Source organism: Sus scrofa, chromosome 13 (genome assembly GCF_000003025.6).
Source record: "Sus scrofa isolate TJ Tabasco breed Duroc chromosome 13, Sscrofa11.1, whole genome shotgun sequence".
Classification (NCBI taxonomy): Eukaryota; Metazoa; Chordata; class Mammalia; order Artiodactyla; family Suidae; genus Sus; species Sus scrofa.
In genome coordinates this window covers 100,947,021-100,973,912 of record NC_010455.5, presented here as the reverse complement: position 1 = coordinate 100,973,912, position 26,892 = coordinate 100,947,021, and the positions used below count along the sequence as shown (strand labels likewise).

The window sequence follows — 26,892 nt, the reverse complement described above, 5'->3', positions numbered from 1 at the left end:
CTGACACAGGGCTCAACATCCTCCCTGCCCACATACTCCCAGGCTACAGAAGCACAGAGAAGTGGAGAGAAGCTGTGCTAAGATTAGCAAAATTTCAGAGCCATAAGATGTACAAAGGGCATGGATCTAGGAATCAGGCCTTTCATCTAGGCTCTGCCACAGACCTCTGAGTGACCTACAGGGAGTCACCTGAATTCTTTCTTGTTGTTTCATCTACAAAATGCTATACACTTCAAAAAATGTTGTAAAAATAAGTTGAAAAAGGGCATGTGAAGGCATTTTGAGAAGTAGAAAGTGCTGTAAAAAGTTTCATTAATGACAGACTATTAGTATAGCTCTCCTTAAACAGATGTTACACAAAATAAAGTTTCTATTACTAAATTAATTTAGCAAATGCTGGATCAAGAAAATCCTCCAGTTTTTTCCACTTAGGATAGTAGTTCCTAACCCCTTGAGATCCAATATGCCCTTGTTGTAAACATATTTGAAAAACCTCCTTTACCATCCTGCAACAAAATTCATAGATAGGTATACCCTATCAAAAAGTAAATTCCAAAAAGATCAACAATAACATAATGTGTATTTTAACATGTAAACCTTGGGAATGACTAAACCAAAAGACACAGGTAGTCAAGACACTCAAATCCATGAGGAAAACCATGATAAAATGGCTACAAATAGGCTACAACAGTTGTAATGTATCAGACTCACTTAACTAACCAGTTATGTTTGCTCATGATGTCTTTTTCTGAAACAGTAAACAATTCTTGGTAAAGCTCCAAACAAAACAAAATACAATCTTCCCTTAAGTTACATGGTCATTGTGCTCCTAAGACATTGTCTACTTTGTATAAATCATAACTACTTTGTGTTTATCTGTAAAACAGAGTTAGGTCTTAAGCTTAATTATAAGCAGCTTTTAAAGCTACAAGGACAAGAGTTAAGTCCCATGGAGCAAGGGACAACTCTAGCTTTTCCAGGACTGACAATGCACTGCAGGCTATCTAGCGCCTATGACCTCTGGGCCAAGTGGAGTGACAACAAAGACTTTGTTGTCAAGTTTGTAAAAAAAATTTTACAATTTATTAAATGTCTCATTGGGGCAATGTGACTTCACTGAGAATCAAGGCTGTGGGGCTTCAAAGAGTCTTCAACACATTACTATGAGCTGTGCTAAGGAAAACAGTTTGCCACTGCTTAATCACAGAATACTTCCCAAGTAGCTTTTGAAGGACTACCATTTCACTAATTACACTTTGGGAAATACTGATATTGATCATTTTTAAAAAGTGAATTCAATAGTGAAAACATACTGAGTACCTACCACAAATGAACAGCAATAGAGGCGGTGCTGAGATGTTTTCCCAGGATGAAAGCCTGACACTTGGCTGGGCCTCTTAAAGTATCAGTAATACAGAAAAGATACCATGTCTCCAAAGACAAGAGGGAGGGAGCCCCTAGAAACTTTTCTAGGACACTTGGCAGAGCTTCCTTGCCTGCCAGCTTTTATCTCTCACAAGCATCCTACTGTATAAATCTATTTCTTGCCTATCAAAAAAAAAAGAAAAACTTTTCTAGGACACTCGAACATGACAGACACAAAGCCTGAGTCATTGGTACCATTCAGGATAAATGGGATGAAAGTTTTATATTTGTAGTACAGATTGTTGCTTGGAAGTTACTTTTATAAGTCCTTGGATATATTAATTCATATTTCTTTTTCGAGATCTATAAAATCCTCCATGCTTACTTCCTAAAAGGAAAGGGGATTTACAGATTAGTTCAGTGAATGAGGTGGATAATCTTGGCCATTTTTTCATTATCAACTCAATATGTAAAATTAAAGCAATGAAATGTTTATTTCCAGTATTTTCCCAAACCTGCAGGTTTTATAAGCATTGAAAGATACGTTTAAATTGGAAAGTTCACATTTTAGATTTTACTTCTCCCAAATGTGGCATTAACTCCTAACCTAATGATTACTAGAAAAATAAAAGCCCTACTATTCATGACCTAGTAAGACTAAAACTGTCCCCATCTCCACCCCAAGTGAAAATTACAGAAGGACATCTCACCCAACCTGGAGCCTCAGAAACGGTTCCTTGAAGACTAACTGGTAAAGAGCCCAAATTATCTCCTTAATTGTAACATTAATACATTCTTACTTCAACAGATTTTAGGATAAGTGTGAGAATAATGCTTCAAATTTTCCTAAGTACTTACCATGCACTGGTGCCATCTGGTGGACATCTAAATCTAAAATTAGGAGTTCCCGTCATGGCACAGTGGAAATGAATCTGACTAGGAACCATGAGGTTGCGGATTCAATCCCTGGCCTCACTCAGTGGCTTAAGGATCTGATGTTGCCGTGAGCTGTGGTGTAGATCATAGACCCGGCTCAGACCTGGCGTTGCTGTGGCTGTGGCATAGGCCAGCAGCTGTAGCTCTTGTTAGACCCCTAGCCTGGGAACCTCTATATGCCACGGGTGCAGCCCTAAAAAAAAAAAAAAAAAAAAAAAAAAAGACAAAAAATAAAGCTAAAATTATTATTTAAGAGTTTGGGGCTTTTTAAAAAAATACAAAAATACATTTTATTATTTTACAACATACTTTATCTTACAGTTTCTATAATTTGAGGGCCAATGCATTAACGCACTCCTACTAGGTTCTCCTATCAACCTAACTCAGGTCACTTACCACATGGCCACATTTCATCTTTATCCAGATTTGTGAATGTGTTAAGTTACCACATTATATGTAAAATATTTAAAACAGTACTTGACAGTGGTGTTGCAAAGCAAATTCAAATGCAATGGACAACAAGAGAGCAGTGTTTGTCCTTATTTTAAAACCCACTTAAATCCATCTAATAGTTGTTAATGAGAAGACTTTTATTTATTCAGTAAGTCTAAATTATAGGTATCAGCAGTTTTGCCTGAACAAGAGTCAATGAAGCACAAACCCTGATGAGAAAGAATCTATGGTTATAACTACATCACATTTACATACTTCTGTTTAATGAAGGACATTATTCACAAATTTAACAATTAATAAAATTAGTAAAGAATCTGCAATGCCCAAAACCAATAAGGGTTATTGTATTACACATTTTATCAACTCAACAGAAGACAGAAAAATCAAAGAAGCAGAGAATATGAATAAGTACTAACCAAAAAAGGGATCTGAAAGGATATTCCGCATGTTATCAAAAAATATAATTAAAATGAGATGTCACTTTATATCTATCAGGTTAGCAAAAAAATTATTTATAAAGTCTGATACTAGCAAGTGCTAGTGAAACAGAAGCCCTCAAGTATTGCTATTAAGAAAGAAATCTGGAGTTCCCGTCGTGGCGCAGTGAGTGGTTAATGAATCCGACTAGGAACCATGAGGTTGAGGGTTCGGTCCCTGCCCTTGCTCAGTGGGTTAACGATCCGGCGTTGCCGTGAGCTGTGGTGTAGGTTGCAGACGCAGCTCAGATCCCGCGTTGCTGTGGCTCTGGCGTAGGCTCCGATTCGACCCCTAGCCTGGGAACCTCCATATGCCATGGGAGCGGCCCAAGAAAAGGCAAAAAGACAAAAAAAAAAAAAAAAAAAAGAAAGAAAGAAAGAAATCTGGCAGCACTTAGTTAAGTATGCATATATCCCACAACCCAACATTCACATTCCTCAGCATATTAGTTATTTATTGTAGTGTAACAAATTACCCAAGACTTGGAGGCTTAACTGGACAAACCTTTATTATCATTATTTTTTGTCTTTTGTCTTTTTAGGGCCACACCCACGGCATATGGAGGTTCCCAGACTAGGGGTCTAATCAGAGCTATAGCTGCTGGCCTACACCAGAGCATGGCAACACCAGATCCGAGCTGCATCTGCGACCTTCTGGGATTGAACCTGCAACCTCATGGTTCCTAGTTAGATTTGTTTCGGCTGTGCCACGACAGGAACTCCATGGACAAACATTTATTATTTCAAATTTCCGTGGGTCAGGAATCCAGATATGGTTTAGCTGGGTGCCTCTGAGTAGGGTCTCTCAACAGGTTGCAGTCAAGGGTCAGCTAGGGCTACAGTTACCTCAAGGGTAACTGGGGAAGCATCTGCTTCAAGCTCACTCACAAAGGTGTTGCCAGACCTCAGCGTCTTGCTGGCTATTGGTCAGAGTCTCCACTGGATAGTTCACAATGGGTTGCTTCCCCCAAAGAGACAATGAGAAATGACAAGATAGAAGTCATAGATCTTAGGAGTTCTCACTGTGGCTCAGCAGGTTAAGAATCTGATTAGTATCCATGAGGATGTGAGTTTGATCCCTGGCCTTGCTCAGGGGGTTAAGAATCCAGCCTTGCCACAAACTTCAGCATAGGTCACAGATGCAGCTTGGATCCTGCATTGCTGTGGCTGTGTTCAGCAGGCTGGCAGCTACAGCTCTGATTCAACCCCTAGCCTGGGAACTTCCATATGCCTCAGGTGTGGCCCTACTAAGGGAAAAAAAAAAAAATCACAGATCTTTAAGAAATTAATCCTAGAAGTGATATCGCATCACAACTGCCAATTTCTATTCATTAGAAGAGAATCACTAGGCCCAGACCACAGCAAAGAGGAGGAAATTAAACAAGGGCATATTAGGAACAGGGAGCCATTTAGAGGTTGCTTTACCACCCTGGATATATACTTCAGAAACTCTAAACAGATCGATATGAAATAAAACTTCATTGCAGCATTATATGCAAGATAATCACAGGAAACTTAGATGCCCATCAATGGGAAAACAGATGAGAAAAGAACGAATGATATATGCATTTGGTAGAATATCATCCCACAAAAAATAGTGAATCAAATTTATATACAGCAACACGGTTCCAAAATTTCAAAAACCTAATGCTAAGTGTAAAAAGTTTTTAGCACAACAGCATTTACTTACATTTAACCCATGAATAACATCATGTACTTTCAAGAATTTCAATGTATCTACATAAAAGTATGGCAGATAGACATATATGGCATGGATGATAATGGAAAAAAGAATGGGCATGATTATTTGCATGAACCAAAATCAATGTGTCATGAAATGAGTATAATCAATTCAATTCTGTGACATTAAAAGGCATTAAAAACAAAGCCCAGGAGTTCCCATTGTGACACAGTGGTAACAAATCTGACTAGTATCCATGAGGATGTGGGTTCAATCCCTGGTCCCACTCAGTGGGTCAGGGATCTGACCCCTAGCCTGGGAACTTCCATATGCTGTGGGTGCAGCCCTTAAAAAAAAAAAAAAAAAAAAAAAAAAAAAAAAAAAAAAAAAAGGCTAAATAAAGAAAGAAAAACAAAGCCCAAAAGACAAGGAGTAAAATTAATATATCCTTCCACTGCTGTGCTCAATCCCCAAGTTCTCCTTCCTAGAGACACAGTTACTGATTATAGAAGATATGTGCAGATACATAGTCTTTGCACAAGTTAGTCACCTGTTATTTTTCACCCCACCTACCTTTCTGTATGCTACTCTGAAAATCTGGGGCTGGGAAAAATCAAACTATATTTCTAGGCTCTCTCACCAGGTGGCTTCCTGTCAGGCACTGAAAGGAATTGAGGAAGCTGAAGAAAGAGAAGGCCTTGGCTCCCAGTGTGTGACAGTTGCTGGCAGACACTCTTGCTGCTACGGAAATGGGTTCCAGATGAGCAGCCCTGGCAGAGGCAGCACCCTTTAGTTAAGTGACACCTCTTTCTCAGAGCCAGGCTGGCCTCTGTGCCTTCAAGAGTACAGCAGCAGGTCAATTTAAAGATGGCAGCATCTACACTCTGATCTCTGAGTACTGCATCGTCTTCCTTTTTACTGCTCCAGGCCCATTTGTCTTCCTTTTTACACTTCCAGCCCCTTTATATAATACAGAGAGTACAGGCCATCTGAAAAATTCTCACAATACTGGGAACCCACAATTTTAAACAAATGAATTCCCATTTTATAGATAAAGGAGACTGAGTCAGAGAAGGGAAGTATTTGCCTGAAGATCATAGCTGGGACCTGAATTCAGGATGTCTGACTCCTGGGCCTATGCACTTAACTATAGTCTACATTTCCTTTCACACATATAAGTAGAGTAAAACTATATTTCCACATGATGCCATATTTTAAAACAAAGAAAGAAATTATAGGGTAAAGACTGCTGAGTATGCCCACAGGCCTTTTAAGTAAATATTTATTTTGCATCCTCATACTTTAGAAAAAGAAAAACAAAAAAATAAGAATACGATAAAGGACACGACCAATCTCCTTTCCTTCAAAGACTCATCCATATGCTTGGGACAAATATGGTTCCACATATCACACTACAGCTCTGATGCTAAACTTTCCATGGTTGAGTCAGTCGGAAGTGCCAGACTGGTAAATATATCAGAACTGTCATCCATGTTGGATTGTTTTGCATCATAAACTTTTTTTTTTTCTCTTTAGGACCGCACCCATGGCATATGGAAGTTCCCAGGCTAGGGCTTGAATCAGAGCTACAGCTGCTGGCCTACACCACAGCCACAGCAACCCCAGATCCTTAACCCACTTAGAGAGGCTAGGGATTGAATCCACATCCTCATGGATACTAGTCAGGTTCATTACTGCTGAGCCACACAATGGGAACTCCATCAACTTTTTTTTTTTTTTTTTAAGGCCACACCCACAGCATATGGAGGTTCCCAGACTAGGTGTTGAATTGGAGCTGTAGCTACTAGCCTATACTGCAGCCATAGCAACACCAGATCTAAGCCACATCTGTGACCTACACCACAGCTCACAGCAATGCTGGATCCTTAACCCATTGAGCAAGGCCAGGGATTGAACCTGTGTCCTCATGGATGCTAGTCAGATTCATTTCTGCTGAGCCACGACGGGAACTCCATATTTTATAATAACTGAAAGAAGTTCCAAGACATTCATATCACAATCTTTAAAAATCCTTTTTTAAAAAAAGGATTTTCTATTTTCTTGTTTGCACTAGAAATTCTCAAATCATAGAACTACGAGGTAAACAGTATAGGACACTAGAGATGTTATCATTACTGAACTAGGTTAGAGTCCAAGGCTAAGGGCTATTAGATGATTTTTTTCCCTCAGTAAGTCTTAATCCAACTCCTGTGAGCTTCAGTTTATCTCCAAATATCTGACAACAAAGGAGAATGTTGCTGTGAACATTTACAGCTCTGAACATTCCTAATGAAAGGAAAACTGCTTTTATTTTCCTAACACAAACTGGATTGCCAAAACTGAAAATTGCCAGTCTTTTCATTAGTTGCCTTCTGTGTAATAATAACCTCATAAAATGAAGACCCTTTCTTCTCTTTTCCCTTACCTAATATTCTCCTCTTCCCTTTTGCTAATATCAGGAATAACAATGGGTCCTTTTGAGGAACTCCTATAAATGAATTCCATTAGATGGAACCAAGTAAACAATACACGCACACACATGCACCCTCACTTCTGTCACACTAACTTTTATTAGGAACAAATAAATTGCTCAATAAAATGTGTCAATATTCACTTATATTTCTTTCAAATTAACCACCTGATTATTATTTGTTGTAATGACTTATTTGATTTATTAAAGGAAGAATTATTTTTTCCCTCTAATATTAGCTCTTATACATAGCAATGCTTTTAATTCTTACCTTTTAACTCTGAAATAATTATATACTCACAGGAAGTACCACACACACACACACACACACAAATGACATACAGTTTTTGTGGATTCTTCACCTATCCTTCCACTATGGTGACATCTTGCATAACTATAGTACAGGATCAAAACCAGGAAACTGACACTGAGACAATCCACAGAGCTTATTCAGATTTTGTCAGTTTTATAAGCATGTGTGTTACGTGTATCTGTCTGTCTGCAATTTTATCACCTGTGTAATTTCATGTGATTATCACCACAATCAAAACACGGAGACTGTTCCACCACCAAAAAGCTCTTTATAGCTAAATCCAACCTCTGCACACAGCCCCATCCCTAAACCCTGGCAGTCACTAAGCTGATCTCCATTTATAAATTTGTTTCAAAAAGCTAGATTGGCTTTTTTCATTCAGCATAATTCCTTTGCAATCCATCCAAGTTATGGGTGTCAATAGTTCATTTCTTATTACTGATGAATAATATCCCATGGTATGAATGCACAGGTTTGTTCATAGGCAAAATTCTTTTCATTTTCTTAAAAATATCTTTTTCGGGAGTTCCCGTCGTGGCGCAGTGGTTAATGAATCAGACTAGGAACCATGAGGTTGCGGGTTCAGTCCCTGGCCTTGCTCAGTGGGTTAACGATCCGGTGTTGCCATAAGCTGTGGTGTAGGTCGCAGACGCGGCTGAGATCCCGTGTTGCTGTGGCTCTGGTGTAGGCCGGAGGCTACAGCTTCGATTCGACCCCTAGCCTGGGAACCTCCATATGCTGCGGGAACAGCCCCAGAAATGGCAAAAAGACAAAAAAAAAAAAAAAAAAAAAATCTTTTTCTCCTAACAAATCTTACATGAAAACCAAATATCTAAAAGTGAAGCTGCTAGCCTGAAGCACAGTTGGGAACAATTGCAACTAGGTCTTCTTGGCCTCCTCCAGCTGCCCAAGGTACCATTATTTAAACCAGTAAAACCTATAATACAGGTAAGAAAGGAGAATGCATGAGAATGAACCCAATAAAATTTTTGTACCCGCCCACAACAACAGTGAAAGTAGCAGTGAAAGCCAGGCTGCTTTAAGGAATCTATAGGAATATATCCACTATGACCTTAACTTTAACCCTCTCTGATGATTGGGGGAAGGGAGGTTGACTATTTCTATAATCAGCAAAGCAATTATCCATCAACAACTACTTAATGAAATGAATTTTAAAGATGTAGAAACTATCAGTTAGGTATTGCCAATAATGCTCCATAAGAAACCACCCCAAAACTCAATGGCTTAACAATAGTCAATTACTATTGCACTCAGGGGCTTAACAGTTGTTTAGGGTGACACTGCTTAAAATGATCCATGCTGAGCTCAGCTGAGGAGGCAGTGTTTACCCAGGGTATTTCTTCTCATAGTAAAGACAGAAGGATGGGAACATGTGCAAATAAGCAAGTGGATATCTTCTTACCATATCCACTGACATCCCAATGCCAAAGCAAGTCACACAACCATACCCACAGTTAAGGGGCAAAGAAATACACTCCACCATGAAGACTGGGGAAATATAAGGGTATATGTTACTTACAGAGGAATTAAGACTTGTGTGCAACAATTTAATCTACCACACTCAGAAGACCTGAAATCTCCCAAAATATTTCCTCCATCTGACATGCTTTGCTTAAGCCTCTGGTCCCTAACAAAAATGAAAATACTCCCAGGAGTAACATTTTACTCCATAACTACTTATTGTCCCTTACAATGAATATCAGACCATCTCCTATGAAAAGAGAGAAAAGGAAACATGACTAGGGAAGGCAAAGAGTAAGGGACTGGGGAAACGACCCCAAACAAACTTTTTGCAATATTACAGAATTTACCTAGAATCAGAGTCTCACAAAATAAAAGGCAAAATGCCAAAATGGAACTCTACAATCAGAACACATATTTTTAATATCCTCTGTGAAACACAGAATTCCACATTCCAGACTATTCAGTGTCACTACCCAGGAATCTGTCTTGTAACACTCCACAGAGACTTCTACAGCTTTCTTTTATGCTGACACCCTAGAATTCAGATGAACACTGATTTATCTCAGCCTCTGTCAAGTTGTGAGCCCCTCAATATTATTCTGATCCAAATGTATAGATACAGGAAGACTTATATTATTTTACACTTCTTGAACACTGCCCAACAGTTTATCCTTCTGATTATAGGTTACTTTCTCTGTGTAGGTCATTTGTACTTCTCTGTCCACATGATCATTTACAAATAGCATTTGTGCTATTATATACAATAAAGTACCCTGGGGGAAGAAGACAATTTACAGTGTGTTAAAACGAACAGTTTGTGTGAACACTACAACAGTGTTATTAACACTGTTAACATCGTCTGCAGTTACCTACTTAGCACCACTCACATAAAACTTACTGAGCTTAGAATTAGATGCAGGTTTTGTTTCTGTAAACAGGTAAAATATTCTTGACCAACATGAACAACTCTCCCTACAAATGCCATTTACTGCCCCTCTAATGCCCTTAAGGTCTGCTTGCTTTCTCATTTCATGGACAGACTCATAAAGAATTGTTTAAAGCAAACCTATACCTATTTTTTCAAAATACTAAGTTCAATCAGATCATGCTACTAACTACATATTTGAGGACCTATGCATTGTATCCATGTTGTCTTAAAGAAATGTACAGTGCAGTTAGAGAGAAAGAAAAATATATACAAAAATAGAAATAGGAGTTACCATCGTGGCTCAGTGGTTAACGAATCCAACTAGGAACCATGAGGTTGCGGGTTCGGTCCCTGCCCTTGCTCAGTGGGTTAATGATCCGGCGTTGCTGTGAGCTGTGGTGTAGGGGCTCGGATCCTGCGTTGCTGTGGCTCTGGCTTAGGCTGGGGGCTACAGCTCCGATTCGACCCCTAGCCTGGGAACCTCCATATGTTGTGGGAGCGGTCCTAGAAAAGGCAAAAAGACCAAAAAAAATAGAAATAACTTAGGAAGCATATAAAAACTAAGTCAGTCAGACAGTAACTGCTACAGAACTTCAACAAACAGATCACTGCAGTCTGGGCCTCATCTACTTAAGCCTAGAAAATATTAAGTGAAAAGAGAAAACATGTCAATCATTAAGAATACTAAGACTGTATAAGAGACACTCCTAAAAATTGTACCACATGGTATCTTTCTGGAAAGGATTTTTGCAATGTGTCCTGAGATTATTCTGACATGTTCTTTGACAGTAATTTCATTCCTAAGAAAATAATGAGCAAAATGGACAGATTTTTACAGGAATAGGAAAAAGGAAAAAACCTAGCAATGACCAACTTCAGAGACAGGGTAATTAAACTTCGGCAAATCAGTCTACCAACTGTAATGCCAGGATAATACTGGCAACAACCACAAACCCTCAGTGCCACATAACGTTATCACTCACGTGTCTGAGGTTAGTTGGGAGTTGGCTCAGTAGTTCTGGGCTTGGCTGGGCTTGCTCAATGTCTGAGGTCTGGCTGGCTTCATACAGGGCGACTGGAGCAACTTGGTCTGTGCCACCTGTACCACTTCCTCCGACACTCAACCAGGTATGTTCTCAGTTAAGACAGAGGCACTAGCCCTCCTGAGTCCTAAACTCAGAACGTTCACCTCATGCTCACGACCCAAATCCAGAGAAGAGTAGAAGGGCACTACAAATTTATGTCAGGGGTATGTTTTTTTAAGTTTTGTTAGAATACAGACACTTCCCTTCACATATTATCTATGGCTCTTCCATGCTACAATAGCAGAGTAGTCGTGACAGAGACCGTATGACCTGAAAACCCTTAAATATTTATTATTTGGTCCTATTGTGAATTACAGATAAAGGGAATGGACACGGGGAAGAGTAAAGAATTGGGGCCATTTCTGCAATCTACCAGTGGTATATTGTTTTATTATTAAATATGGTTAAGTTTGTAATAGCTTAGAAAAAGTTTATAAGATGATATTAAAGAGGAAAAAAAGGTACAAAAATAGTATGATCTCACCTCTACAAAATCATATATAGTAAGTTACATACATGTATTTTCATATATATTTTTAAGGACAAGCCACAAATGAATACTTCCAAAACACGTATCTGATAAATGACCTGTATCCAAAATATACAAAGAACTCTTAAAACTCCCTAAGATTATAATTAGCACTGCTGTATATTAGATATGAAAGTTGTTAATATTTTTTCTATTTCTTTAATTTATGAGATAATGGAGGCTCACTAAACTTACTGGGATAATCACTTCATGATGTATGTAAATCATATCATTATGCTATATATATTTTAAACTTACATAGTGCTGCATGTCAATTATATCTCAGTAAAACTGAAAGGAAAAAACAATTTAAAAATGTCACTTTGGAGTTCCCATCATAGCTCAGTGGAAACAAATCTGACTAGTATCCATGAATCCCTGGCCTTGATCAGTGGATTAAGGATCTGGCATTACTGTGAGCTGTGGTGTAGGTCACAGTCATGGCTCGGATCCAGTGTTGCTGTGGCTGTGGTGTAGACCTGTGGCTACAGCTCAAATTCAATTTGACTCCTAGCCTGGGAACCTCCATATGCTGAGGGCAAAGCTCAAAAAAGACAAAAAAATAAAAAATAAAAATGTCACTTAGCTGTACAACAGAAATTAAACATTGTAAATGAATTACACTTTTAACAAAATAAATTTAAAAAAAATAAAACAAAAAAGGGCCAAAGATCTGAACAGACACCTAGATATACAGATGGCAAACAAGCATATGAAAAGATGCTTATCATCTTTTGTCAAAAGGGAACTGCAAATTAAAACAACAATGAAACAACCAAACGCACCTATTAGAATAGCTAAAATCCAAAAAGCTAACAATATCAAATGCTGGCAAGGATGCAAAGCAACAGAGAATCTTATACATTGGTGGTGGGAATGCAGAATGGCAAGCCATTTTGTAAGATAGTTTGGCAGTCTCTTCATAACCTGACATAGTGTTACCATAAGAGCCAGAAAGTTAACTCCTGAAAAAAGAAAAAAAATAACATGACAGAATTGATGAACTGAGAATGAATAGGCTATCTCAGAGATTTTTTGACAGCATTTCGTGATTCCTTAGTTCACACGATGACTCAACTGTGGCTCATTTATTTTTAAGTTAATTGGTCTATTTTTAGGATAACTGGTCTCTAGGAAAATAAGCCAAGAGCAGACTGAACATAGGTCCAAAACAAGGAAAACACAAAACCTGCTCAAGGAGTTATGTTATGATATGAGCATCCATGAATGAAATCAAATATATGGAGAAGAACCTGTCAAAAGGACAAAGGAGCCAGATTGCTGGGGTACCCACTAGCCAATTCTGACACAAGTAAGCATCAAAAGAAAAATTAACTCATCGATAAGAAAACAACCTGATTTTTACAAGCAGGTAAAGGTTGTGAATAGCCATTCTACTAGTTAAGATACGCAGATTATAAGCTTTATTAGGCATACAAAGTGTTCCCATTGTGGCTCAGTGGTAATGAACCTGACCAGTATCTATGAAGACACAGGTTTGATCCAGGCCTCGCCCAGTGGGCTAAGGATCTGGCATTGTCATGAACTGTGGTGTAGGTCACATACGCGGCTTGGACCTGGTATCACTGTGGCACAGGCCAGCAGCTTAGAGCTCCAATTCAAACCCTAGCCTGGGAATTTCCATATACTGCAGGTGCGGCCCTAAAAATACAAATAATAAATAAATAAATAAACAAACAAACAAGCAAGCAAGCATATGACAAGGTATTCAACATAATAAGCCATTAGGGAAATGTAAATTAAAACCACAAAAGGACACAACTATCTGCCTATTAGGATGGTTTTAAAAAAAGACCACCATCAAGTGGTGGTAAGGACACACAGTAACTGAGATGTTCACACGCTGCTAGTGGGAAGGCAAAAATGCACAACCACTTTGGAAAACAGTCAAATATACAACTACTGTAAGGATCTAACAATTGCATCCCTAATTATTTGCCCAAGTAAAATGAAAATCTGTACACAAATGTTCACAGCAGCTTTACACCTATCACCAAAATCTGGAAATTCAAATGTGCCTTAACAGGAGAATGGATAGACTATAGTATATCCATACAATGCAATATTATTTAAAATGAAAAGTAACAAACTTGTAATATACCACACCTTAGATCAATCTAAGTTCACCATGCTAAGTGAAAAAAACCATACTCAAAAGGCCACTTACTATATGATTTCATTTACATTTTTTGGAAAAAGCAAACCGTAAGGCTAGAGAACAGACTGGTCATTCACTGGTGGGGGTTAAGGAGAGGTGAAGGGTTTGAAAACAAAGGGAATTTGGGGGGGAGGAGGTGTGAGGGATGATAGAAATTTTTTGGGATTTTGATTATAGTGGCGAATACAATCTATACATGTTAAAATTCAAAAAACTGTAAATGAGAGCATAAGCTTCATCATTTGTAAGTTAATGTATTTAAAAAGAAAAATCAAGTTAAAATAACAATTGCAAAGGATTAAATCCTTCAATTCCTTCAAACATAAAACCAAATAATAACCCAAGAATGTTTGGGAACCTCTGGGCTAACTGACAGCACACGTCTCCTGATGCAGTGCATTGAGAATTTAGTACTATGTCTGAAGTAGCCCTGCTGAAAGGGCTTAACCTAAATTTAACCAGGAGAGAGATGATTGGGATCCTTGCAGGAGATGGGATTGAGATGGTGGAATAGAAGGACTGGAGCTCAACTTCTCTCACAAAAGCAATGAAATTTCAACCAAATGCTGAGCAACCTTCAACAGGGAGAAGAATGTAGGGAGACAGAAGGACCATGTGGACCAAGGACCCAGCAAAGTCCCAGGATGATAAGCCCCCAACCCCCGCCCCCCACCCCAGGGCCTCGCTGAGAGGACTGGAAACTTCCAAAAAGGTGTCCTATTCCAGAAGACAAAGAGGAGGCCACATCAAGAGGTGGCGATTTTGGGAAAATCTGGCCCCACCTATCAGCTTTGAGAAACCCCAGGCCAAACAATAATCCAGGTGGGATCACAGCCCCATCCATCAGTAAACAGGCTGTCCCAGGCATACAGCTGCCTCTAATCTCATTCAGAGACAAAGGCCCACCCACCAGTGGCCTCCCACCCCGCCGCTGCCGATAGGAACTTCAGCCACAAGGGGGGCAGACACAAGAAGCAAGAGAGGCTACAATTCTATTGTCTGCAAAAAGGACACCACACCAAAAACCTATAAAAGTGAAAAGACAGAGAACTATAACTCAGATAAGGGAGAAAGAAAAAACCCCAGAAAAACAGCTTAGTGATCTGGAGATTCTCAGCCTCCAGGAAAAAGACTTTAGACTGTTGATGCTGAAGATGATGCAAGACATTGGAAATAAACTGGAGGCAAAGATTGATAGTTTACAGAAAATATTGAGCAAAGAAATACAAGATTTAAAACTTAAGCAAGCAGAGATGCAAAATACAATAACTGAAATAAAAAATTTATTAGAAAAAATGTATATATATGTATGACTGAGTCACTTTGCTATACAGCAGAAATTGGCACAATACTGTATGTAAATCAACTATAATTTTTAAAAATTGCATTTAAAAAGATTATTGTCTGAGAATTGTGGAAATGGAAGGAAAAACATCTAGACAACAAAGAGCTTTATGTCCAAACCAAGGAGCTTGGATTTATTCTGCAGAATCATTGAAAATCTGCAAGCAAGGAAATTACATAGACAAACACACATTTGCTGTCCATGATACCTTTATTCCAAAACCAAGGGAGCATTTTATGATTACTTAATTTCTACCTTCTTTGTTTGTCTGTTGTTTACTTTTGCTGCAAAAAAATAACTGTTGCTAAAATGTTTCATCTCGTTACAAATGATTTTCAGTGGCAGGGGATGTTTCAGTCTGAGGATGTTTGTGAATACCAATTAGTTAAGGCCCTCAGGGTCTGTGCTATTCCATTACTATAAACATCAACCACCTTTTAAAATAAATAAATAAATAAATAAATAAAATAAATTTAACCAGGAGAAAAACCATAAGACAAACCTACAAAACAACTGGTTTATATACTCTCTGAAAATGTTAATTACATTAAAAAAAAAAAATCTCAGGAGCTGGTCCAGAGGAAAGAAGTCTAAAGAGATATTGGAACCCAATGCAACACACAATCTTAGATATTTTTTCTAAAAAAGATTTTAAGGTTGGGAAAACTGACAAAATCTCAGTGTGGTCCAATGATCAGATAACAATATTGTGTCAATGTTAATTTTCTGATTTTGATCATGTGTAATGTGACGTTAAGACAAATTCCTTGTTTTGGAGGAGGAAAAAAACATTTAGGGGGTTACTCTTACATGGCTCAGGAAAAAAATAAAGAGAAGAAAAGATGTAAATCAACTATACTTCAATAAAACTTTTAAAAAGTTTTTTGAAAAGAAAATGAGGTTGTATTCACATTTGGCAGATCCCAGTGAAGATCCAGGAATTCTCTGGAATATTCTACAACTTTTGTCTGAAATTATGTCAAAACTAAAAATAAATTATCTTTAAAAGTAAATATTCTTCGGGTTAAAAATAACAGATCAAGTTATCTAAAGTATGGGAATCAACATGAAACATTTACTAAAATTATAAAGAGTCATGGGAAAACTCTTAGCACTTACTCAGCACTGACCAGGGAAGTGTGTCTAAGCACAAAGTTGGGAATTCTGGGTTCTACTGTGGCAAGGAATTAGCTTAATGCTGTTAAACCTCTGAACTACAGAAGCAACTCTCTCCCCTCAACTGTATCCCTGTTCATCAAGTGACTTTTGCCTATACAACAGCAGCTCCAGGTGCAGATCTGGCTACAAAAAAAAAAAAAAAAAAAAAAAAATCCATCATACTGACTTAGAAATTATTCATACTTATAAAACTGGGTTAAATCAGGGTCCTGTGATTTTTATTAATACAAGTATGCTCAAATCCTATCCCTCTGGGACATCAACAAGAATATTTTGGGATGCATAAGCCTGGGAACTATACTCTCAAATGATAGATTCATTAAGGCTGTATAACTCTGTGCATACTCTTGGCTAACAGCTTTTTTTTTAGCTATATTCCCTTATCTTGTCACTGCCTTCTTTTGACCAAAGATTTCATTACTCATAAAGACACAAAATCAAAATGAGTAAGACTAAAAGTTAATGTGGGAAACTATTTTTCAGTGGGAAAATCATATGACAGGTACTTAACACTGATTATACTTTGGAAAACTGCATGGAATTTAAATATGACACTTATATAATCACTTCAAGGAGACAAAAAAGGGGGAGGACATTTTTATTTTCATACTTTTTAAAGTCTTGACATAGAAGGAGTAAACAGATCACAAATTAAAACTTGAAATATGCAAACAGAAAAGGAGCTACTTTATTGAAAGGATAGGCCTTTCTTTATAACTTCAGAATGAGAGAGTCTAATTTTTAAAAAAGGAAAGTGTTCTATTCAGCACATACTCAATTTCCTTATTTAATGATATATATTAAATTTATGAATTAGCTTACTTTTGGCATGCTTTGTAAGTCTGATTTTGCTTACAAAAATAAGATCTTAATACTTCATTTTCAGAACACTTCAAAATCCAAGCCAATGCTTTTCCAAGATGAGGAAGGCATTCCTCATTCAAATCTGATTCATGCGTGGTTTTATAAAGCATGAAGATTATTTTTTATTACTTCATCATTTATATGCTAGATTCTAATATTCTTTTTGATGGTGATGTGTTAAATGATAGAAATTTACATAGAAATAATTCCTTCTCAACTTGTAAACCACAATTTTAAAAGTAAAATCCTTGAAGTGATAAGACATTTTTATGACAAAGCAGCTACTGCACTAAGCTGGTAGCACAGTCCAAAACAACACAGATACAAATTGTTATTTTACCTTTAAATACTCTGTTTTTGCTATAAATCTACAAATATTTTAAATATACTTTCTTCTGCAAAAAAAAAAGATAATCCCCAGCTTATCAGCTTTTAAAGATGTAAATATTATGAATAAAAAAAGATTCGCTTTTCCACTAAATCGTCTACAGATAAACTGAACCCCAACTTTCCTGTCCCAAAGACATAAAATGATTTGAAGTGGATCAAAGTGCATAGCTAGTTCATATTAAAATTATTTTCTTCGTATGCTATCTTACTAAAGTAATCAATATAAAAAGAATGTAAATGCCTGTTTTATGCTTGAAGATTGTAATTCAATTCCTTGTAATTTAAGGAATTACAACTTATGGGCTTTTAAACCAGAGCTAAAGTACTACTAGTGAAACTACTAGTGTCTCATAAAAGAGAAAGCTGATAAAATTCCCTAAGTAAAATGGCCTAAATATCAATAATAATTACATTCTCCGTAATTTTTTATCTAAAACTTCAAAGCCATCACTCTTTTTCAGTACTTACAGTGAGCAACCAAAATAGTCATATTTTTTCAGGTTTAAAACTAAATTTCTCCTTTCTCAATATGAAGGCATAGACAGTAAGAGTTATTTTTTGTCCAGCATCCTGAGCCTATGGATGTGGAAACCATCCACAATATCTCATCATGTCATCATCAATTCACCTTCTTCACCAGTAGCATCTTGAGAAATATGAAGGTCTTCAAGCATCTCAGCCAGACTAATTCGAGGTGCTCCTTCATCATCTGTATCACTTTCTACAGGAATGGTTGGATCTATGAAAAAATATAAAGAGGAATTTCAAATAAATACAAATAGGAAATATGCAAATACCTGCCCCTACCATCACTACCATTACTTAACCATATTATATCTGGAGCTCTTAATATCATATCTAGAGCAGGCCTTTAAATATGCACTGAATGATTAAATTTGCATAAATGTATGAATAACTATCCAGTTGTATAGGGGTCAGCAAATTGAGAGATCATGCAAGGATAAAAACGATATCAAATACAGTATAGTAAACAATTTCATAAGTTTTACTGTTCTACAAGTTTGGGGGAGGGGCAAATGTAAAGAATACAATAAAAGTCAGGTAAGGAATCAAAGTTTAAGATACAAAAATACTCACACTAGAGTAATATATCTATATAAAGAAGATGAAACTTAAATACTCTTCAGATACCAACCTCTGTAAATATTCACATTTTTTCTAATTGCTTCATCTTCTTCAAGATCTTCAAGGAAATCCTGGTATTGCCTACAGAAGGATAAAGAAACATTTAAATATTTCACCTTTACCAGGAAAGTACAACATTGGTTTTTTTCCATTTTTAGCACTATACAATAAATGTGCTCCAAGTATTAAAATCTTTAAAAAATAACTGAAAGTCAAATACGCATGTTAATTAAATATCTGACAAGATTTTTAAAAATCCTTTCAAAAAGAATAAAAAAAATACACACCTGACTATGAGGTGACATTAAATATAAGACAATGAGAAGACCCCTTCATAGTCTACCCTCCCCCTCGAGATATACCAAGGTGAAATACACATTAGAGATGAAATAGTCAAATGTGTACTTATAACATCTATTTAACATTATATACTTATGCATATTTACCTATTTTAAATTACACTATGAGATTATATTTTAGAAATATTGCCGTTTCCCACTCACATTTCATGACACAATTTTATTTAAACTCTTCTCTTTTTTTTGTCTTTTTGTCTTTTTTTTTAGGGCCGCACCCACGGCATATGGAGGGTCCCAGGCAAGGGGTCGAATCAGAGCTGTCGCTGCCGGCCTACACCAGAGCCACAGCAAAACAGAATCTGAGCTGCGTCTGTGACCTACACTACAGTTCATGGCAACGCCGGATCCTTAACCCACTGAGCGAGGCCAGGGATTGAACCCACAACCTCACGGTTCCTAGTCGGATTCGTTTCTGCTGTGCCATTACAGGAACTCCATAAACTCTTCACTTTTTAGACATTAGTGTTAACTGATGTCATCAAGGCCACTATTCCAATCATCAAATACACTTTTCTAGAACACAATATCTCCATTTCTCCTTAAGCTGTTTGAAAAATAGCATACCTGATATTAATGAGCTATTTTATACTAAGTCATAAGTACTTGTTTGCTATTTATGAGATCCACAAGGTAATTACTCATTATATTTTAACTTTTCAAATGATTCATCTACAAAAATACTGCAATATTCAGGTTATAACCCAGGAATAAAAACTAAATCTGTGCTAAATGTCATTATATCTGTGCATCCAATCCAAACAACATATTGAGTGCAAGGATCACTTTATGTGATGACTATTCTTTATGATAAAAACCATAAAGATTTATCATCAAGATTTCCTTTGAAGCAACCTAACAAAGTTTAAAGAAAAACGTGACCTTTCATTATCTGTATCCATGTTTTCTCTATCTCTTGCAAGTTCTTTCAGTTTCCAGTTTCTACGACGCTGACGTTTGGTACGGTCATAATTCTTCTTGATTAATACCTAAAAGTACGAGAAATATTTGCAAAGTTACAAAAAAATGGGAAGTAGGTTACAGGGCCTCAAAACTGCCACTGTTGTCACTGCTGTGGCTCTGGCTACAGATGTGGCATGGGTTCAATTGTTGGCCTGGAAATTTTTGCATGCAGCAGAAAAAAAAAAAAAAAAAAGTTTATGGGTATACCAGGAAGACAATAACTAAGGACAGTGGGGAAAGGAGTAGGGAAGAAGCAGTGTCAAGAGAACTTTTAACGGTTTTATTAATGCACTTAATATTTTATCAGAAGGCATTTTGCCATTTTTGTATAATTGTTAAAATTTACTAATAAATTTTCCAGTGACTAAAACGTAAAAATTTTAATACCAAAAATTTCATGTTTCTGGTGTCTTCTTTCCTTACACCAAAGTTCAGTTTTCAGCTACCACTCACATAAATCACTGTCACAGGCAGATACTTTTTCTATCTTTTATTCCAATAAGCTGTATGTATTTTTCACAACTGCATATACTAGAACAATTTAATAGTGTGGAATGAATGAAAATAATTTTACAATACAAAATCTTGTAAGATTGTTGTGATCCTCTCTTATGATTTTTTGAGAAATGAGTATTTAGACTTAAACCTAAATGCTTCTATTTCAAAAGTTATTAATTAATAAAAAAGCTGGGTGGTGGGCAAAGTCCTTCTTATATCATGACTTTATTTTTGCCCACAACTAAAGAGATCAAAGTTTATTTCAAAAGATTATTTAAACAATCAGGAGATAGAGTCTTTTACATTTCACATTCACTGTTGTTCGTGATGCTTATAAACTCACTTTAGAATTTAAAGTAATTTTTTTCAGAAGTAACATTGTTTCTCTAAGACTTGATACTGTGAAGATTATTTTCAGCAACAATTATATTTGAACCTGAATGATGGTTTTAACTCTTCAACGCCTTCTTAACAATGCATAAATTAAGCTCAGCCTTCAAGAATTAAACATGAATAAATTCTAAAGGTCATCATTTTTAGCTGCAAATTTATTTTTGCTCTATAGAGTATCAAGCATTTTGACAGAATGAAAATTTGATTACAAGAGCAAAAAACTCAATATCTTGGATTTTGCCCACCAAGAGTAATTATTTTAAATGAAAGTTTTGTTATTATACCTCAACTGCAATTTCAAAAGAAAGCTCTGAATTGATTTATTATTTTCAAAAGTGCAAACTCACGCATCTTAACCATACCAGTCACATCAATCCTCTTTAACACAAGAAAAAAAGGAGAAAAATTCTAAAGTCTTACAACATCTGGGATTCTATCTGACTTCATTTTGTTGACATGTTCATCATTTAAGTTACAGTTGGCCAAATCAAACCTGAAATGAAAACAATGAAACTCTTAATTACAAAAGCATTTACTCTTTCCACTTAACTATTTTATGGATGACCACCTAACAGTTTCTCCTAAGATAAAACATTTAATATGCTCTCCCACTTTAAAAGTTTTACAGTGTACTATATAGTGAACAGACTTCTACAGGTTCCAGTAAGGATAACAATGCATTCTTTCTCTGAGTTTCACATATCATCCACTATTGCCCACTTAACCATGTACTTATAAAAGTAAAACAGACTAATATATCAGTCTAACATTAGGATCCAGTTAAATGCTTCCATTTAGTTTTATAAACAACAAAAATCACCTCTCATTTTCTAGTAAAAAGAACTGAAACCCTAGGAGCAAAAGTAATGTTTAAGGTACGCTTATAAGCTCTGAATCAGAATGGACTATCCTATGACTGTAAAGACCCCTTACATATAGCTACCATATTGAAAAAGTGAAATATTTTAAAAATTGCATATGTATAATAAAAGCTACCTGCTCCCCAAAAAACTATAATCACAAAACTTCAGGGTTCAAGAACTCGAAATCTTGTAAAAAATGACTCTTGAAGATGATGGCCAAAACAAATTACTATGGGTTTCTGTCCAATCAAGTTTAATTTAGTTATCAATAGTAAAATGAGCTAATAACTCTTAAAAATTCTTTTTAGAATAAACAAGGTTAGTATTTTAGATAGCTTTGCTGGCTCCCAGAAAAAAATACGCAATTGAAATACTATAAAATAATACAAACCCCAATACCAGGTCTCCAGGATTTAGAAGATGTCCCAAATGAGTGCGACAAAAATACTGTTTATCTGTATTCATTTCAGATGTTTTCTGTACCCAGACTTCCCCGAGGGTATGCTTAATAGGAAAGAAAATGAACTGTTCAATAACCTAAGCATAACCTAAAAAGCATCTCACAGAAATGTTAAATAAAATATTGGCTTTGGTTGTCTAATTTTCATTTTAAAGACAGAATTGTTTTATTTTCCGTATCTCTGAAACACTACAAAATTAACATATTACAGAACTTTGAGTACAGAAAAAGACTCATAAGTAATTCACAAAATATTTTTGTTAAGATTTAATTCAAGGCTTTTATAAAACACTAATATTTGCACCTAAAAAGACATGTGTAGAATCTTTCAAAAAATGTTTTCATAGGGAGACAAGCAAAAAGAATAAAAGTAGAGAAATCTTAAATCCAGAAAAGACAGAATTAAGCAATTGCAAAGAAGTGAAAAGAAGAGGTAGAGATAGAGGAAGAAATTGAAATGACCAGGTCCTAGATTAAGGAAAAAACTGGGAAAAAAAGTGAATTACCAGAGAAAGACTAAATTCTAGCTAAATGTATTTTTGAAAATAAAGAAAATATAATATCTAGTTTTATATATGCCTGAGGGGAAGTGGTGGTGTTAAATGATGTTTTTGCTCTTAACATATTAAATTTATTGTAAATAAAAATATGAAAAGTACTTCTTCAATTTCCATTGATTTCCCCCAAGATACAATATTTCCTCAATAAAAGTGAGCATTGTTAGTATACAGTTTGAGGGGTCTCTAAATATTATTTCACAGTAGAAGAGATCAGACTTACATCCTTGAAGAAATACCTGATCTCAGATATGGGGATTTTGGAACACCTAAATGTTGTGGTGTTGTGCCAGAAGTTAAGGATGCTTTCAAAGACTAGGAAAGTCTGGAGTTCCGTCATGGCTCAGTGGTTAACGAATCCAACTAGGAACCATGAGGTTGCGGGTTCAGTCCCTGCCCTCACTCCAGTGGGTTAAGGATCCAGTGCTGCCATGAGCTGTGGTGTAGGTTACAGACACGGGCTCGAATTCCATGTTGCTGGGGCTCTGGCGTAGGCCAGTGGCTATAGCTCCGATTAGACCCCTAGCCTGGGAACCTCCATATGCCGTGGGTGCAGCCCTAGAAAAGACGAAAAAAAAAAAAAAAAAAAAAAGACTAGGAAAGTCATGTCAAAAGGGCACAGGAATAGGCCTATTTCTATTAAGGAAATTGAGTCAATAATTAATAATCAGAAAGACAAACAGTGGAGTTCCTATCGTGGCGCAGTGGTTAACGAATCCGACTAGGAACCATGAGGTTGAAGGTTCGGTCCCTGCCCTTGCTCAGTGGGTTAACGATCTGGCGTTGCCGTGAGCTGTGGTGTAGGTCGCAGACGCGGCTCGGATCCTGCGTTGCTGTGGCTCTGGTGTAGGCCGGTGGCTACAGCTCCGATTAGACCCCTAGCCTGGGAACCTCCATATGCCGCGGGAGCGGCCCAAGAAATAGCAACAACAACAAAAGACAAAAAAAAAAAAAAAAAAAAAAAAAAGAAAGACAAACAGAAAGCACTAGGCCCAGATGGATTCACTGGTGAATTCCATGAAACATTTAAGGTAGTAATTACATTATTCTTCTACAATCTTTTCCAAAAAATAGAAGCAGAGAGAATACTTTCTAACTTATTTACAAGGCCAACATTACCTTAAAACCAAAACCAGAGAGAGATGTTATAAGGAAAGCAAACTAGAGACCGATTTCTCATGAACACAGATTCAAAATTCTCAACAAAGCATAAAAGAACTGTACACAATGACCAAGTAGGATTTAACCCATATACAGTCTGGTTCCACATTTGAAAATCAAATTGATGTCACCCATCAATCACGTCAATAGGCTAAAAAGGAGAAAAAAAAATAACATGATAGCAATAAAGAAAAAGGATCTGACAAAATCCAATACCCATTCGTGATAAAAATTCTCAGTAAACTAGAAATAAAGGAGACTTTCCTCCACTTAATAAGGAATATGTTTTAAAAACTTACAACTAACATAATACTTAATGGTGAGAAACTTGGAGCTTTCTCACTAAGAGCAGGTATAAGGCAAGACTGTCTCCTGTATCTCACTGGAAACAATAGCTAATGCAAAAGACAAGAAAAGGAACTGTATATAGATTGGGAAGGAAAATATAAAATTATCTTTGCAGATGACATGATCATCTATGTAGCAAATTCAAATAGACCAAAAAAAAAAAAACCTTCTGGAATATAGGTTACAGGATACAAGGTTACAAACAAAAGTCAGTTATTTTCCTACATACCAAATAAAAAAGTAGAATCTGAAACACTGTATTGACATTAGCACTCATTTACATCAGCACCCAAAAAACTGAAATACTTAGATATAAATCTAACAAAATATGTATAATACCTGTATGAGAAAAATTAAAATTCTTGTGAATAAAATCAAGGAACTAAAACAGAGAGACTGTCCATGTTCATGTATAAAAAACTCAATACTGTTAAAATTTAAGTTCTGCCCACTTAACAATAGATTTATGCTATGCTTATTAAATTCCCAAGTTAAAGCCACAGAGGTGTAATATACAGCATAAAGAATATGCTCAATAACACTGCAGTAACTGTGTAAGGGGACAGATGGTTATTAGATTTATCATGGTGATCATTTTATAATACAAGCAAATCACTTGGTAGTACACCTGAAAACAACATACTATTGTATATCATCTATGTTTAAATTTAAAAAAAAATCCCCACAAGTTATTTTGTGGATAGTAACAACTGATTTTAAAGTCGTACAGAGAGGCAAAAGATCCAGAACAGGCAACACAATTTTGAAGAAGAACAAAGTTGTGGGACTAACACTACCCAACTTCAAGACCTACTACAATGCTACAGCAATAAAGACACTGTGGTATTGACAGATGAATAAACAAACAGATCAATGAACAAAATGAAGAGCCTACAAATACACCCACATAGACACAGTCGAATGATCTTTGACAAAGGAACAAATGCAATACAACGGAGCAAAGGCAGTGTTTTTTAATTAATGGTGCTGGAACAACTGGATACTGGCATGCAAGAAAAAAAAATCTAGACACAAACCTCATACCCTTCAAGAAAATTTATTCAAAACGGATAGACCTAAATGTAGAACACACAACTCCAAAACTTCTAAAAGATAACAAAGGAGAAAAATCTAGCTGACCTTGGGTTTGGCAATAACTTTTTAGATACAACAACAAAGGCAAGATTCATGAAAGAACAGTTGATAAATTGGACTTCATTAAACTTAGAAACTTCAGATCTGAGAAAGATACTATCAAGAGAATAAGACGATAAACCAGACTGAGAGAAAATCTTTGCAAAAAACACATCTGACAAAGAACTATTATCCAAATATACAAACAACTCTTAAATCTCAAAAATAAGCAAACAAATAGCCTGATGTTTTAAAAATGGGCCAAAGACCTTAACAGATACCTCACCAAAGAATCTGCATACAGGGAGTTCCCATTGTGGCACAGCAGAAATGAATCCCACTAGTATTCATGAGGATGTTGGTTTGATCCCTGGCCTCGCTCAGTGGGTTAAGGATCCGGTGTTGCCATGAGCTGTGGTGTAAGTTGCAGACATGGCTTGGGTCTGGGGCTGCTGTGACTACAACATAGGCAGACAGCTGCAGCTTCAATTAGACCCCTAAATTGGGAACTCCCATATGCCACAGGCACGGCCCTAAAGAGCAAAAAAATAAATAAATAAAAGAATTTGCATATAGATGGCAAATAAGCATATGGAAAAATACCCCACATCAATGTGTCACAGGGAACTATAAATTAAAATGAAAATGAGATACTACTACACACATACTAGAATAGTCTAAATCCTAAACACTCAAAAATCCAAATCCTGACAACAGCAAATGTTGCTAAAAATGTGGGGCTATAGGAATTCTCATATACTGCTGGTGGGAATGTGAAATAAATACCACCATTCTGGAAGACAGTTTAGTGGTTTCTTACAAAATTGAATACACTCTTACCAAACAACCCAATAAACATGCTCCTTGGTATTTACCCAAAGAAGCTAAAAACTTATGTACACTCAAAAACATGCAAAATGATTAAATATCTTTAAGCAACTTTATTCATAATTGCCCAAATTTGGAAGCAACCATGATGTACTTCAGTAGATAAATGAGTAAACTGCAGTGCATCAAGACAGTAAAATATCATTTGGTACAAAAAAGAAAAAAAGAGCTATTAAGCCATGAGGACATGGAGGAATCTTAAATGCACATTACTAAATAAAAACAGCCAATCTGAAAAGACTATATGAATCCAACTGTATGACATTCTGGAAAACACAAAACTATAGACATAGTACATTAAAAAATAAATAAATAAATCAGTGATTGTGAGGAGTTAGGAGGGAGGAAAGGTGAATAGGTAGAGCAGGGGATTTTAAGGGCAATGAAAATATCCTGCATGATACTATAATGATGGATACATGTCACAATATATTCGTCCAAATTCAC

At 36.4% G+C, this 26,892-nt stretch overlaps 1 protein-coding gene across 4 annotated transcripts in view; it reads right to left on the bottom strand.

Moving 5' to 3' along the window:
- The window catches only part of NMD3 (NMD3 ribosome export adaptor), a 67,325-nt gene that overhangs the window by 18,097 nt on the left and 22,336 nt on the right, over window positions 1-26,892 (bottom strand). For 2 of the 4 annotated variants that reach the window (XM_021069741.1, XM_021069744.1), the window contains exons 12-16: window positions 22,289-22,401; window positions 21,455-21,527; window positions 20,063-20,169; window positions 18,835-18,905; window positions 18,307-18,417 (exon numbers count right to left, since the gene is read on the bottom strand). In XM_021069741.1, coding sequence (XP_020925400.1) covers window positions 18,307-18,417; window positions 18,835-18,905; window positions 20,063-20,169; window positions 21,455-21,527; window positions 22,289-22,401 — 475 coding nt within the window. Of the gene's footprint in view, window positions 1-15,351; window positions 16,548-18,306; window positions 18,418-18,834; window positions 18,906-20,062; window positions 20,170-21,454; window positions 21,528-22,288; window positions 22,402-26,892 lie in introns of those variants that run through there. The other 2 variants (XM_021069743.1, XM_021069742.1) reach the window with 2 other exon arrangements.